The following is a 16,325-nucleotide window of genomic DNA, read 5'->3' on the forward strand; positions in this document are numbered from 1 at the left end:
CACAAGATATTTCCACCTGCAGCGGGGTAGAAGTTGCTTGGATTGTGAATTCAGCCATTTATAGGTCTTGGTTTGACTGGTCTATTAAACAAGAACAAGCTCAGGTGTATTGAAGCTTTTCGACCGTGATTTTTAAAACACATTTGAAGATGTTTCACAAACACTTCTTTTCACGGCTCATCAGTCCTATCAGTTCAGCTGCCTGGGGGTGGGCAGGGAACCTGATCAGGACACGAAATAATTACTTTTGATTGGAAAAAAAAACAAACAAAAAAACCCAGTGCTATAAAGTAAAATGACTTAATCCTTTAAAACTACAGGGCTGCAAAAGCAGATGTACCAGCCTCACTGAGGGACAGAGGAGTGGAAGGTGGAGTAAAGTTAAATCATATTCTTGGCTGTCACACAGAACTTGTCTAATGGAGTGGAAGGACTTGCTTATAGCAGTCCCACTTGCAGGAACATGCCAGCTTTCTGATCAGGTTGTGGAAATCAGTAGAGGCTTCTGCCTTCTATGTGGGACAACCAGAAACAGCTCTGAAATGCAGGAGGTTAAGAAATTTCCCCAAAGCCTTGAAACTCTCCCGGGGTATCAGAGTGGGATGGGTGGTGGTTTTAGCTGTGGAGCAAAGTGAGGGTGGAGCAGAGTCCTGGGAGAGGCAGTGGATTGTTGCTGAGAAGGAAACGTAACACAAAGAAAGGACTGAACACGCAGGGACAGGAAAAAAAAAGATAGGATTAAAATAAGAATGGCAAAGACAGCAATATGCTAAAAACAAACACATTTTTACTGACAGGTAACCTAAACAGTCATTTTTGATCCATGATCTTTCTGTTCAAGCCCTTTCCAACACAGGCAGGAGATTCCATCTTTAGTGAGCGATGGGAATGCACATTGCTCAGGCAGACTCTGGGATAAGGTCTGTAATTGTACCTAGACCCTCCACAGACTGAGTCTCAAACGTGTGCCTCGGAGCTCTCCTGAGATAAACATTTACTGGAGAATGTGGCAGGAGACAAAAATGTTTATTTAGATGTTGTTTTGATGATTTTTTTGAGTTCCAAGCTAATGTGCTCCTGCCAGGGAGCTTTTCTGTTTCATTCTGTGCCCTGACACTGCCAGAGGGGCAGGGACACCCCACTCCTGCTGCCTCTGTAACTCCTCACCCTGTGGTGGGTTTAGTGCCTGCAGTGGAGTTTGGAGGCTCCTGGAGTGACTGGTTTTGCTTGTGAGCACAGTAAATAGGGCAAGAAGGGAGGAGCACTTGCAAGGAAGTCGGGCTGGGGCTTGGCTGCATCTGGAATGGGCACGTGGCTGTCAGCAAGGCTGGTTCAGCACCGAGATCCTGACAGCAGGTGAGATTTTAGGAAACCCTAAATCTTGGGCAGCTAGAAGTGCCTGGGCACATGCTTTCCCCCAGAGCCCCTCGGGTGCTCTTCTCCTTCCCCTCCTACTTCCACACCAGGTGTAAACCCTTATTACCAGGGTCAGCGTGGAGCTGGTGTAGCGCTGCCTTCCTCAGGCTGCTCTCAGCCTAAAGGCATTTCTCTGTGCTCTCATTAATGAGTAATTCAGTGTGACACATTAATTATTTCACCATTTTGCAGGTAGCTGTTGAATCCTTTCTCCCCACGCCTGAGGCCCCTCTTGTCCTGCTCCCACGGGCCCCTCTGGGTCTGTGAACACAAGAACTAGAACTGGGGGACACAAACAGCTTCCCCACACCACAGAGTTATAGATTTAAAGTTTTTTTTCTTGCCTTTCATTGGGCTGAACCCAAAAATTCTTACTTTTTTTCCCTGAATAACAGACATAGATAGTGAATACCCAGAGCACTGGGAGAGAAAATACTCATTTATATGGATGGAGATAAAAACCCAAGTGATGCTCCAGCCCTGTCCCCACCCCTTCACTGTGGTTCCCCCACCATTTAAACCAGATCTGCAAGGATCTTTTCCTCTACCATTGGGCACCGTAGGCTGTGGGGCTTCACTTTTTCATCCAGCCTAAGAGAAGCTGCTGCAAAGATTGAGGCAGAGCTTTGAAGTCTGAGAGATGTTTGCCACAATAAACTCGCCTTTGTATTAAAACAAACAAACACATGAAAGCGGCCAAGCAAAGTTACTCGATTGTTATTTCCTCTGCTTCTGTTGTTGGGAATTAATTGTGCTGTGCCTCAGGCAGGCGGAGGTTCCTCGACAGATTTAATCATTCTAAAAAGATGCCAACAACAAAATGACAGGGAAGTTCTGTTGTGTTTAGCAGTTGGTAATAAGTGTTCGGATAATTCTTTCTGTTCAGCCTCCTCTGCATGGATAACCTGCTGTCAGAGCAGCCTGAGGCACAGGCTCTGCCTTTTACCTCCACTGACCCCAGGCTCCCAGTCTGTAATGTGGGGAAGAAGAGGCTCCTGGGAGGTAAAGAAGAAAGATTTTGCTTCCCTACTGTATCTCCTGCTATTGTTTCTCACCTGAGGAAGGTTTTAGAGGGGGTATCGATGCACTGAAATGATGATGCTTCTATCAGGAGGCTGATTTCAGCTGCCATGGCTGGGGGTGAACCATCATCTTCACTGACCAGCTCCATCAATCAAAACCAGAGAAGTTCTGGGACACAGACATTTCCTCTGTCCAACCATGAATAGCTAACCTGAACCCTAAGTTATCCCTGCAAGGAGACATTTTCCCTTCCATCCACAGCATCTCTCATCCAAAGATTTCAAAACCTGTCACACAAATCAGTAACATCCTAAAACACCCATATACAGACAGTGGAAATACTGTCACTGTTTTCTAGGCACTCAGTGAACAGCAGCACAAGAAGTGCCTTCCCTGAGGTCATTTTCCAGGAGAATCCAGGACTTCTGAGCTGTTTCAGTTACTGAAACCCTGTTGCAGTTAATCCTCTCTTCAGCTCCAGCATGAGCACTGCCTCAACAGGCATCTCCAGCACCAACCCCCTGGTAAATCTCTCCTGGATTTTATTCACTATCTTGCTCTAAGCCTTGCCTGAGTTATCAGCAGTGTTAGTGCTTTCAGGATGAGTGGCCTCAGAGCCCTCACCAGCAGGTGATGTGAAGGGAGATAAATTGATCCCTCGAGTGGGATCAGGTACCCACTGGGACCACGGGGCAGGTGGGGGGTGCAGACTCCCTGTGTGTTCCTGCTACCAGTCTTTACTCTGGACACTGCCCAGGGCCAGAAAGCTGCTTTCAAAATGTGCTGGCCTGAAGTAACCAGGGCTCCAGCTGATTTTATAATAATGCCATTTCCGGAAGATATTCCCTTCTACGGCGTTAAATGAAAGGAAAAACCACAAAATCTGTTACAAAGAAAAAGCAGAAACTCAGTTTAAAGCTGGGGGTTACTGGGATTTTGAGGAGTGTAATGCTGGGAGCTGGTTGCCAGCCCATGCTCTCCAAAGGGAGAGCTTGGCACAGGAATGGTGCTGCCTGTTGCTGGGCACAGCTTGTCTGGTGGGACCTGCATCTCTCTGGAGGTTTAGGGGTCCTCTCTACAAGTGTCTTCAGGGGTGCTGTTGCCTTTCCTCTTTTAGCATTTCTACGTTACAGTTAATTTACCTTCTCCACTCTTTCAGATATTTGGAAGATGGGTTCAGTGTACCCCGAGAAGTAATTGTAGTGCCTTTTTCCAGGAGGCTCCATGCAAGAACGAGCCCTGTGCTTCTCAAATGCCAGGCTGATATTTAAGAAAACAACAGGCGTAGAAGGGGTTGTGAATTTGTTGTGAATGTGATGGATGTCCCTGGTTTGCACACAGCTGAAGGGGTAACTGTCTCTAACAGGCTGTGTTTATGGACACACCACATTTAGCTTCAGGAATCTCCCTTGCTTTGTTTGGATGAAATCGTGTTTGGTTCTAGTTAAGGATTCAGGAGCTGAATTCAAGATCCTAACGGGAATGCACAAGGAAAGACTAACAGACACTGGCCAAAACAAGCTGGGACAAACTTGGCAGATTTTACTTCTCCAGCATTAGCCCCACTTTGGTTTTAGAACTGTTTCCTCTGCCAAGCACAGCTGATATCACTGGTGGTTTGATTTTGCACGAACTTATTTACTACTTGTGTTTTGATGGAGGGGTTTGGGTGGGATCTTCTACAGTATTGAAGTTCAGCCTTCCCTAATAAATTCAACAAATGCTTCTTAACTCTGCACCTCATTTCTCACCGTAGAACCATTCCTAGTGCTTACCAAAGTGTTCCATTTAAATTAAAATTTAAATTATAAATGGAGAGAACCAGAAAAGTAGAGCCCAAATGCCAGAAGACTTCTACAGGATTCATTTTTCCCTTTCCTCTCTTAATTGTCCGTTTCTTGGGTGGGGAACTAAAGGAAAATGTTACAGTTTTGCTATGGTACATTCCATTGGGAACTTTTTCTTTGGGGACAAGATGGCTCTAGTTGGGACCACAGATCACAAAACTCAGTTTTAACCATTTGAAAGCTTCTAAAATGAAATTAATCTCCCCCAAGATGATATGTGCCAACCAGAAACTCAATGTTGGCAGAAAGCTGCATTCCTGGGCAGAAATATTTATGATTTTAAAAACCCCTTTTGAAATATGACCCATTTAGGATTTAAATATACCAATATCTAATATAATATTAATGTACTAATAACTTTTTTCAGTGTTGGGTGTCTGACAGAAACCTGTTGCATCCCAGAGGTTTGGCTGAGTGAGTGGCAGTGATTTTGCTCCGTCTGCTTTCACAAAGCTCAGCTGAGCCATCCAACCCCACCCAATACTTTGCCACCAACTGACACATCCTTTCTCTCTGCTGAGCTTCAGACACATTCCCAAACAAGGGCAAAAAACTTGTGTAATGATAATAACAATAACTTTAAAGGGTACTTATACCCTGTGGAGCTGTGGCTACTATTTTGAAGACAAAGCAATGTATTTCTTCTAAGCCACAGCAATTAACTCCGAGTCTCTCTATTCCCCAGAAAATCTTGAAACTAGCAGCACAAACCAATATTATAAGGCAAAAACCCCCAGCTGGGCTAAACTGTAGTTAATCACCAGCTCTGGGTGTCTCTGTGGGTGCTGGCTGGGAGGATGCTGTGCAAAATGACAGGAATCAAGTTAGTCTGGGTTTGGCATGGGAAGAAATGTGGGAGAGGGAAGTTAGTGCTTGGAAGTAGCTTTTCTCTTCTCTTTTCCCCTTCAGGAGTTGTAGCAACATTCCACTTTAAAGCTATTAAATGCTCTCATGTAGTCAGGTGGTGCCCTGATTCTGTGCAACTGTTGTGTTTTAAAGCCTAAACTAAAAAGCAAATTGTCTTCCCGACACCTCGGGTTGGGAGATCGCTGCTGCCACCAGAGGGACTCTGGAATGCGACGGGAAAGCCGGGAGTCCTCTCAGACAAACTTCCAAACAAAGCTGTGACTTTCCGGGGCTGCCCTGAGGGTTTCTCAGGTTCTGCATTATCTGTTCCCACGGCTTGAGGGCCGGGCTCTGATGTGAGGTTTATGCACTTTCTCCTCTCATCACACTGGTGATTATGAATAGATTATAACACATTATTCACTCAGTCATCCTGCTCATTCTCCTTGGTTAATGCAATGACAGCAAGTTGAGCATCTTGTAGCTGAAGGTACAAAATGCTCATAAAGTGCCCTTTCTTTCACTGGTTTCCCTGGTATTTAGTCACACACTCAACACCAAAATTGACTGCTAAAACAGGAGTGAAAAAGTTAATTATTTGCTCAGATTTATGATTGAATTGTAATGTGGGGCTTTTGAGCATTGATTGCCAATTTGGTTTTAAAAAGTGGGGAGAAAGATGATAAGAAAATGTGTGACTGAAGGTTAAGGCTGCAACAATTCCATAAGGTTCAAATGGATTCCTCTGTGTCTGGTGAAAACAACCATTCTCACTTGTCCCACAAAGGACTGGCATTTTGGGTTTTCAAGTGAAAGTGGAAAAATTGCCATTGCAGCAGCAGATACCACCTGAGATCAAAGAAAGAGAGAACACTCAGGATGAAACTGCTTTTCTTTCACAGTTTGGGTGGGTTTCCATTTTTTTTGTTATAAAACCCTAAATCCTAAGGGGTGTTGGAAAATATTTTCTAGTGATTAAACTATTTTCTTTCCTGTAAAGCATGTATGGAGTTTTGCAGTGACAGCCTCTGTCCCATCAAGAAATAGGATGTTGCCTTTCCTAAAACTCCCATCTCCCATGTTGCTGAAGAAGCAGCTGTGTCACTGAACCTGCAGCAACATTTCATCTGTAATAAAAACCCCAAAGCATTAAGAACCACAGGATTACAATGATTTGGGTATGACAAATGATCCCAGGTTACACAGAGCTTGATTTCCTGGAATGTAGAATAGCCAAAGTCAAATTGTTTTCAAGGAACTCTCCATGTGTTTGTCCAGTTACAGCCCAACTGACCCTGTAACTCAGCCCTGGCCTGAGATGATTCAGATTTACCTGAAGTGGAACAATACACGGAATTTGCAAAGTCTCATCATCCAGATTCTGGTTATGTGTCTATCTCAATTTCTATACACTTCTGTGACCTCTGTGGTTGTGGACACAAGATGTTTCTATCTCATGATTTTGGGACTCCTGACTCATCCTTTTCAGTGCTGAGGACAGGTAACACCTCTCCCTCACGTGGGAAATTGCCTGAGGTGCCTTACAGCAGGTTTGCATGGCCTGCACACAGGGAAATGTGCTCAGGAATGCTGAGATCCCAAAGCCAAACCAACACCCTCCCCAAAATTCTCTGGGTACAGGTAAAATACAGCAGGTAAAGCTACCCCTCACAGGTAACCTAAAGGTTGTGTCAGCCCCAGACAGGACTCTGTGCTCCAGACAGGCAGCAGCAATCCCTTTCCAAAGTGAGCTACCAGATTAATTTGGTTTTGTTCTTAAAGGAAGATACATGAAGGCTGTCTCCTCATTCCCAAAACATGAGCACACCAAGAACAGCCAAGGATTGCCCAGTTACAGAGAGGAACTCAGTTAGAACATCTGCTCTTGCAGGATATTTATGAAGTTGATCAAACCTCCTGGCTTTTGGCAGTTTCACTGGTCTGATGGGACAATAAGAGGGATGTTGTTTATGTAATTCATCTTTTAAATTGAGCTCTGATCCCCAGGAGTACAAGAGGCTCCTGAGGAGTCATGTTTGTGAAGGTCTGAACTGTGTCTGCTCCCTGTGCTGCTGCAGAGTCATCATTCATCACACACAGCAGCGTCCTGGGGCTGCTGCCCAGTTCTGTGTGTTAAACAGGCTCCCCTCAGCCCCAGTGACGTGCTCTGTGGGCATCATCCAATGGACTGGTTCTCTGGATAGAGTAACCTTGGATGGCTTTCTCAGAGCCTGATGGGAGAGAGGAGCAGGGCTGGGATGGGGCTGGGACGAAACACATGCTGGCTGAAAAACCCGGTGAGAGACAAATATCATGGACTCACAGCCTGGTCTGGGTTGGAAGGAACCTCAAAGCTCATCTCATTCCATCCCCTGCCATGGGCAGGGACACCTTCCACTAGCCCAGGTTGCTCCAAGCCCCGTCCAACCTGGCCTTGGACACTTTGAGGGATGGGGCAGCCACAGCTTCTCTGGGCAACCTGTGCCAGGGCCTCCCCACCCTCACAGGGAAGAATTTCTTCCTAATAGCCAATCTAACTCTGCCTTCTTCCAGTTAAAGCCATCCCCACTTGTCCTGTCCCTCCATCCCTTGTCCCCAGTCCCTCTCCAGCTCTCCTGGAGCCCCCTTTAGGCACTGGAAGGGGCTCTCAGGTCTCCCTGGAGCCTTTTCCTCTCCAGGCTGAACACCCCCAGCTCTCCCAGCCTGGATTCAGAGCAGAGGGGCTCCAGCCCTTGGAGCACTTCTGTGGCCTCCTCTGGACTTGCTCCAGTGGCTCCACATCCTTCTGCTGTTGGGGACTCCAGAGCTGGAGGCAGCTCTGCAGGTGGGGTCTCACCAGAGCAGAATGGAGCGGGTAAACCACCTTCCCTGACCTGCTGGGCACACTTTTTTTGAAATATCCAGTATTTTGCCTTTCATCTGGATGCTGCTCCGTGAACCCTTTGATGTTTGATGCTCTAACCATGTGGCACAGAAGGCACATCCACAACACACTGTTCACAGCACTGAGCAAAGTAACAGAATCCTTTCTGGGGGTTGATGAGGTGTCTTGGGAAGTGTCCCCCAAATCGACCCCTTCTGTTTGCTTTTGCCCACATGAGGTTACAACTGTAGACCTCATCTGATCTGCATTTTTATCTCTTCTTTTCTATGCGGAATTCCTTTTCAGCTTCCCCTTGTTATTAATATGTTTTCAGGCTGGATGGTTTTTTAACTTTTTTTTTTCAAAGCAGAAAGCACATTCCTTTAAAACTCTTTTTGATACCTATCCAGCTCTTCCATCATCTGCTTCCCCTGACAAACCTGTTAAGAGAGATACACTGTGCCTTGCAACTATTTTGTACATGGTAATCCCCCCCCCTTTATCAGCCTCCTAATGCTGTGAGTGGCCTCCCAAGGATCTTCTCCTTGGACCAAGCAAGAGAAATCAAGAGACATCAGCTCTGTGTCAAGAATCCAAATGGCATGTGCAACACCTGGAAGGGATGCAGCCATGCTTGGCTCTGCCAGGACATCTCCCTGGGAGCAGGACAGCCCAACACACCCCACAGAAGATGCATGTACACCACCTTCTGAGCTCAGCCTTATCTTTGTTATTCTTATATGGGAGTGACTTCCAGCCTCGGAAATGGGAACCGAAGGAAAAGTAACAATGACTTTAGAATTAATAATTTAAAAAGTAATTATTTTCTGAAAAGTTCTGAAAAACTGCCGAATCCCGCTCTCCCTGCCAATTCCCAGCATGAACTGTGTGCTAGTCCCCCTATTTCATAAGGAATGGGCACTGTTAGGTCTATTTAAGCTGCCCAGCTTGGTAGTCAGTGCAATACTGGACACGACAAAGTGGTCCCCAGTGTTTCAAAGACAGTCCTGTGGCTAAAAGTAGTATGAGCAGGTGAGTTACTTATTCCCCTGCCCCTAGAAAGCACCCCAACAACTGCACTCCTAAGAAGAACACCTGATGCCAGGCACAGGAATGTGCTTCCTCACTCTGCATCCCACATGTGCCCCGTGGGGTTTATTTGTCTGTTGGTTGAGTGCATAAAATGCAGCGTGTCCCTGTGCCGTGTTCTCTGCTCCCCATCCCTGCTGCGGTGTTGGCGCTTTGTGTCTCTGCTTTGGCACAAACACACCCTAAAGTTTGATGTGGGACACGAGAGGATCATCCAAGGACACGGGATTGCAGTGGCACTGCAGGGCTGGAGTGGGACTCTGCTCAGGCAGATGGGGGCTGGAGTGTGTAATAAAAAAGTGGGAATGACAGTTCCTTACACTGCTGCTGCTTCACAAGTCCCCGGGCATCACTGGCTGCTGACAATAGTTTATGCAACTCATGTCATGCTTTACTTATCTCCAGAGTCTGTCCCAGAACAAGGAAGAGGAATATTGAACCAAACTCCATCCCCACAGCTGGGAACAGCAGCTTCTGCCCTGAATACACCCCCCTGAGCTGGGTGAAGAGACCAGGTGAGGGGAAGCCTGATGATGGTCCATTTTTAATCAGCATTTATTTTATAAACTGACATTTTACAATTGTTTAAATGCTTACAGGCATCTGTGGTGAAGGTTTACTGTGAGATGCCAAGTAGGGAGAAAATGAGTAGAATACATTGAGGCAAAATGCTTTTGATCAAATGTCATGAAAAAAATTGTCTCTTTTATGATGAGTTTCCTGATAAAGGATTCAGTCATTTTTATTTTAGCCCCAGGTCTTTGAGTGATAGGATAAGACATTTTTTCTTTCTTTCCAAGGTAAATGTTCAGGTTTTTCAAGCCCTGCTGACTTTTAAGAAAGGGACCAACTTAAAAAAAAAAATCAGTGGTAAATTCAAATCACCTTAGGTGGAAACCTTTAAAAATTACAAGTTTTTTTTTAGGTAATCCCGTGGCTTCTGACAGCTTACCTTGTGGTTTTTGAATGCTTGGAGTTGGAAGTGCTGCTGCAATGAATTTTAAAATAGAGACTTTAAGCTTGATGAAACTGTAATGCACCGTAATGTAACAGGAAATAGGAAAGGGGGCTTAAAGGTCTCTTTTTATACTCCAGAAATAGACAGTGGTAACACACAGGGCAAACCCAAGGCTTGCAGCTAAATTGAAGCAATACTGGGCCAATTTCAGACTTCTGCAGCTCTGACCCAGCTGTAGCCTGAAGACAGCACTGAGAAACCACACAGGAGAAACGGTGTGTGGAGCTGGATCCGGGCAAAACTCACCAAAGCGTGGGAAGAGTTTGTGTCAGAACTGAACAAAGTATCCACCTCACCTTCTGCACCCAAAACCCTGCAGGGTTTGTCCCAAACGGCTGCTGGCTCCCAGCAGGACCCCTCCAACAGCCCTAAGCCAGGTGGGAATTCAGGCTCATCTCGTAGTACTTGGGTTCAGGCAACTTCTTGCCCCTCACTAGAGAGAGAGCCAGAAATGAGTTTTGAGGCCCCTTCAGGGCTAAGGTGTCCCAAAGCCCTACCTTGGCCAGACGCTCTGCTGGTCCTGGTGTGTCCGGAGCGCCTCCTCTTCCTCACTTGTCCTTCAGCGTGGCCATGCCCAGGGCCTCCGAGCTGTAGTCGTACTGGTTGCTGGAGGACATGGACCGTCCCCAGGAGCACTGCAGGTTGGAGCCCCTCTTGCGGAAGGACGACGTGAACCTGTAGAAGTTGCGGTGCCTGTTGCGCAGGTACTCCCGGTAGTTTTTGGTGAGCAGGGTGTAGAGGAAGGGGTTGATGCAGCTGTTGCTGTAGGTCAGGCAGGTCACCAGGTAGTTAATGCACTTCTGGGTTTGGGTGGTGAGCTGCAGGGAGCTGCTGTAGAGCCGCACCAGCTGCCAGATCCAAAACGGCAGGAAGCAGGCCCAGAAGACCAGCACGATGCTGAAAATCATGATGAGGACCTTCTGCCGGGGGGACCTCTTGCTCTTCTCCTTGTGGGGGGGGTTTCTCTGGGACTCCAGGTAGGTCCTGGCCAGGCGCGTGTAGAGGAAGCCGATGATGATGCCCGGGGCCATGATGCTGGTGCTGAAGAGCACCGTCAGGTAGGTCCTGTAGGCATCCACGCTCCAGGTGGGCGCACACATCCTCTTCACCTTGCCCTCTGCCTTGCCCCCCTCGGTCAGGGTGACCATCAGCATCATGGGCAGAGTGAGCAGCAGCGACACCGACCAGACCGCCCCCGCCGTGACCTTCCGATAGCCCCGCGACCGCTTCAGGGTGTCCAGGGGCCGGGTCACGGCCAGGTAGCGCTCGGTGCACATGAGGGTGAGGGTGAAGATGCTGGCGTGCATGGTGAGCAGGTCCAGGCTGAGCAGGATGCGGCACCCCAGGTCCCCGAAGTACCAGTCCTGCGCCAGGTAGGTGCAGACGATGAAGGGGATGGTGGAGAGGTAGAGCAGGTCGGCCAGGGCCAGGCTGACGATGGAGCTGTACATGGGGGCGGCGCAGCGCGCCGAGTGGCACATCACCACCAGCGTGTAGACATTGCCGGCCACCCCGGCCACGTACATCACCGACAGCACCGTCCCGAAGGCCGAGGGGATGAGCAGCGGGCCGCCCGCGGGGGCAGCCCCGCCGCCCGAGGCGTTACCCGCCCCCGCCGCCGCCGTCCCGTTGGGCTCCATGGGCGGCGGCGGCGGCCCCGGCAGAGCCGCTCCGGCCCCGCCGCTCCGCGCCCCGCCGGCGGCCGCTCCGCCCCGCGGGAGGCAGGGCCGTGCCCCGGGGAAGAGCCGCCCCCGCGCCCCGGGGCTGCCCCGCACCGGCTGCGGGACCCCCCGCACCTCCGGGCGGGGCCGGGGCGCGGAGCGGGCGGGCAGGTGCCCTCCGGGCCCGGGGAGGGCTCCGGGGAGAGGGGAGCCGCGCTCAGCCCCGGCGGGGCCCCGAGCCGGGAGCGGGTCCGGAGCGCCCCGCGGAACGAGCCCCGCGGAGCAGCGGCGCGCGGCGGGAGCTCCCTGAAAAGTTTTCCTGGCCGCTCCGCTGGAATCTGGCTTTGCCTTCCCCCGGTGGCATCGCTGGCGACGGGGTTCGGTGGTTCGCTTTCAAGTCATCAGGCAAAAGAAATGTCAGCGGCCAACAGGGAGAGCCAGAGGCAGCGGCAGGTGCCCGGCGCACGGCGCTCCAGATGCGCTCGGAGAGGCTGAGATGGAGGTGGATGCGGAACCGGGGCTGGAACAGCCTCTCCTCGCCGTGGAAATAGCTCCTGTTTTGAATCTTGCTCTGAAAAGCGTGGCGATGCTGTAGTAAGATTTAAAATCGAGCGTCAGTGACGGCTGATTCTCCTGAAGAGGGGGAAGCACAGAGTGGGATGAATGAGGTTCACGGAGACAACTTTTCCCCTTAGGTTGGAAATCTAGGGACAGTTGAAAATCGATAAGCACCTTACATTTCAATCTTATTTTAGAGAAAGCAGAGATTAGTGCAATCCACAGTCAAAGCACAGCTTTTCAAGACTACCAGAGTGCTGTATTTCCTCAGCTCCCATTGATTTCCAATAGGAATTAACTGGCTTTTAAGCCTGCAAACATTTCTGTTTAAACCAGAGTGCTGAAATGAGTGCCATGTATTTATTTGCTTGTTTTAATCCCTACTCAAAGTGCTTTTGTGCAAACTGTCAACTAATTCTCTGGGGCATGCTACGAAGTGGTGAAAGTCTTTTTGACTTGTAGGAGCAGGATTCAGCCCCGTAAAAATATTGTTTTGAGTACTCGTTTGTAATTTGCTGTGAAGTGAACACACACACACACATACATATAACTCTGCTTTCCTTCATCAATGTTTGTGTCTCTCTCCAAATGCTTAAAGCTATATTCAATAAAGACCTGGCTCAAACACGATTTGAATGCTGGTGAGGGAGAAGAATCTAAATTCAATTATTGTCAGGCAGGGGTTTACTTTATCAGATTCAGCCATTGCACCAACAAAGTTTAAATCCAAGCGCTGAGGTGGAGGTTTTTTTTCACTGGAAGTTTGGACTCCATCCCATGACAGTGCCCTCAGCAGCCCTACATTCCTCTGTGGCAGCTGGACCGAGCAGCTGGGAATGCAGGCGGATACTTTATGAGGGCCAAATCCTGCCTGCATGGCAGTCAAGGGGATTGACTGCCACAGACTGCAAGTGAGATCTGGATTTGGCATAAATAGATCAGCTCTGAGAATAAGGTTGCATGCAACTTTTGCAGTCCTGTCTCCTGTTTATTTTGAAACTGTTCTTTCACTGGTTTTGTATGTCTTCATTTAGTGGCCAGGACAGAGGGCAAAAAAAGCCAGAACAGATACTTTTGTCATCTGTTCTGTTACCTGATTTGTTTTGGGTGATCACACGAGATGGTAGAGGTAAGCAGAGCAATAGGTTCTACTGGACAGAGAGTTACTTCATCTGTTTAGTAAATGACTGATTTCAACTTCCCTTTTTTCCTTCCAGCACAAAAATGTTTAATTGAGCAACACGAGGCATTAGTGAGTCCGCAAGACACTTGCTTCCTTGAACATGTAGGATACACACATGTATCCATGGGAACTTACTCCTGTTAAACCCTTAAAAAATCATTTGCTGCCTGAAGTCATTCTGCAGCACAGAAAAACTTGTTCTCTGAGCAAGAGACACTTCTCCCCTCCAGCCCTGTGCTCTCACCATGCACTGAGTCTCTTCTGCACACCCACAAGCATTAGCAGAGCACTCGACAGCAGGTGGACTTGGGCCTGGAGTGTGTGAGAGCCGTGATCAAACAGAATTAAAAAGGGGGGGATGCAGGAGTCTGGAATAGTGATGTTTCCCATTTGCCTGTGTACACAAGGAACACATCTTTCAGCAGTGTGGGTGACAAGCTACCACGAGAAGTGGTGAATTTTCCATTTCTCCAGATGTCTAAGTAAGGACTGCAAGTGCAGGAGGATGTATTTTAATCAAACAAGAGTAGGGAGCTCAGTGCAGAATTACTTTCAGAATAAGTCCTTAGGGACTTATTGTGCACAAAGCCAAGTCATCAAGGATCAAACTGTCTTTTATGAACCTCAAAGTCTGTTATTCCCCATGTGTTTTTCTTGTAATATTCTAAAAAGTATTCATATGAAAATGATTAATAATGTAGAATCATAGACTAATAGAATCACAGAATGGTTTGGTTTGGAAGGAACCATAAAGCTCATCTTGTTCCACCCCCTGCCATGGGCAGGGACACCTTCCACTAGCCCAGGTTGCTCCAAGCCCCTTCCAATCTGGCCTTGGACACTTCCAGGGCTGGGGCAGCCACAGCTTCTCTGGGCAATTCTTTGCACATGTACTTCATGTTCAAAATTTCTCCTCCAGGGGCATTTGTGCTAATGCACAAAAACATACCCAGCCATCTTAAAAAATTACTCCGTTTGGCATTTTATTTTCTGCTTTGAGTCTTTTTTTTTTTTTAGGAGCTCAGTGCCTAATTTTAAAATTTCCTAACAAAACTGTCTTCATGTTAGGAAGCAGATAGTAGCAATCTACATGGTGAGGGCTGTTTGAGCAGCCATATCCAATGTCTGTTTTTTATAAACCCCTTGTTTATCTCAGTGAATAGCTGGTACTGCTTTGTCTGGCTGTGAAGGTCACAGTATATATGGTGGGCAGCTGAAGGCTGTTGCCTTGGCAAATTGAAAGGCGGCTCTCATTGCTCCATTCAGGCTTCAAAACTAAGTGGGTAAAAGGTAGGCAGAGAGTGTTTGGAAGCTTAGGGACCATCTCTGTAACCTGTTGTCCTCCTGAAGTACCTTTCGGGTGGAATATTATTGCTGAGAGTGAATTTTGAATTCAGGGTAGGGAACATGTGAAATGCCACCTTTGTGTCCTTGATGTCAGCTGTGAGTGTAGTGAGGCCGTGGAGCACAGGTCCAGCCTTTGGGTGAGATGGACTTTAGTTGTACTAGTTCTTCCTGGGCAGCTGAGCACTGATGTTTCTTGAGATGTTCTTGTGCCCTGTCACCACCCTCTTCCCATCGGATTCCTACTCAGCAGGAAGTGAAAAAACTTAACTGATCGCTTGCCAAAGCATCAGGAAAGTATTTTGCTTTTGCCAAGTTCAGAGGGGTCTTGATACGGCATCCACGTGAGAAGGGCAGAGAGGGATGTCTGTGGAGAAGCCCAAAGGTGAGGTTTGTTAGATCCCAAGCACGTGCTGTCAGATGAGATCCATACATTCATTTCTTAATCCTAAACTTAGAGGCTTGAAATTACCATCTGTTAATGCAGAGCCTGTAAATGGAACGTAGCGTTGCAGTGGAAGGGGATGACAAAGAGGTATCGAAAGCAACTGCAGCATAATATCCCATGGGATACCCAGAGACTGATCTGGCTGCATTGCTAACTCAATAGTGTGCACCATACAGATCCTTTTCTCAAGTTACCAGCACACTAATATATAACCCCTGCAGCCTGGCAATCGAATCTCATCAGAACAACGTTTGTACTCTGCAATACACACAGGGCTTCATCTCTCTTTGAAATTGTTTCTGAGCCAGAATTGTCACTCAGGTGCAAAGGATTATCTAAAATCATGGACTTTGCACACTGATTACAGTGGAGTCACTCCCGAGATGCAAAGCTTTGAGCAAAAGCAAATTTGATCCCCCACTTCTGAAAGAGTGTTGTTAACATCTGTGTTTATAGATAGAGTTGAATGTGCCTTTAAATTTAAATTTACAGGTATATTTTATTTTAAGGTTTAGAGTACTCTCTCCCCACCCAGATGTTTGAAAGGCAAGTGTCCTGGTCCTGGAGGAGTCACTGGAGAGACTCTCAGAGGGCTGTGGGACAGGTTTCAGTCAGCATTATTTCAGGACTGTGGTCGAGTGGGTTTTTAAAAGCCATCCCAGATATAAAGAACATAGGAGGGGCTTGTCCTCGTACCTCTTAATCACAGTGCTCATGAGCAAGTTGCTCTGTGGTCCCTGATGCCGTGTGGGAAGAGCAGAGTCACCGGCAGCGTGAGGTCGGAGGCGCCGCACGGATTTGCGCCTGCAGGGATCTGGCTGGTGCTGCCTGCTCCCTTCGGAGACAGCTGCAGCCTGGCTAGAGGAGGGCACCATATGGGTCGCTGAGTCCAATTCCATGTCATCTCAAGCACCAGTGTTATAGATACCAGTCCAGAAAATCTGCTCCTCACCTCTCGTACATCCAAAGTCATCAAAGTGTCCTTGGAGTGCTGCAGTAAGCCCGAGACCTTCAGTACTGCAGATTACA

General features: G+C 47.9%; 1 protein-coding gene across 1 annotated transcript; it reads right to left on the reverse strand.

Annotated features, from left to right (window-relative positions):
- Nucleotides 1-673: 673 nt before the first annotated feature.
- LOC113971716 (urotensin-2 receptor-like) lies at nucleotides 674-11,742 on the reverse strand. The gene is made up of 2 exons (XM_027691917.1): nucleotides 10,600-11,742; nucleotides 674-703 (listed from the first exon to the last, which is right to left on the reverse strand). The coding sequence occupies exon 1, from the start codon at nucleotides 11,740-11,742 to the stop codon at nucleotides 10,651-10,653; it is 1,092 nt and encodes a 363-aa protein (XP_027547718.1). The 3' UTR covers nucleotides 674-703; nucleotides 10,600-10,650.
- Nucleotides 11,743-16,325: the final 4,583 nt, after the last annotated feature.

Source organism: Neopelma chrysocephalum, unplaced genomic scaffold, assembly GCF_003984885.1.
Source record: "Neopelma chrysocephalum unplaced genomic scaffold, ASM398488v2 Primary Assembly neopelma1_84, whole genome shotgun sequence".
In the NCBI taxonomy this organism is placed as follows: Eukaryota; Metazoa; Chordata; class Aves; order Passeriformes; family Pipridae; genus Neopelma; species Neopelma chrysocephalum.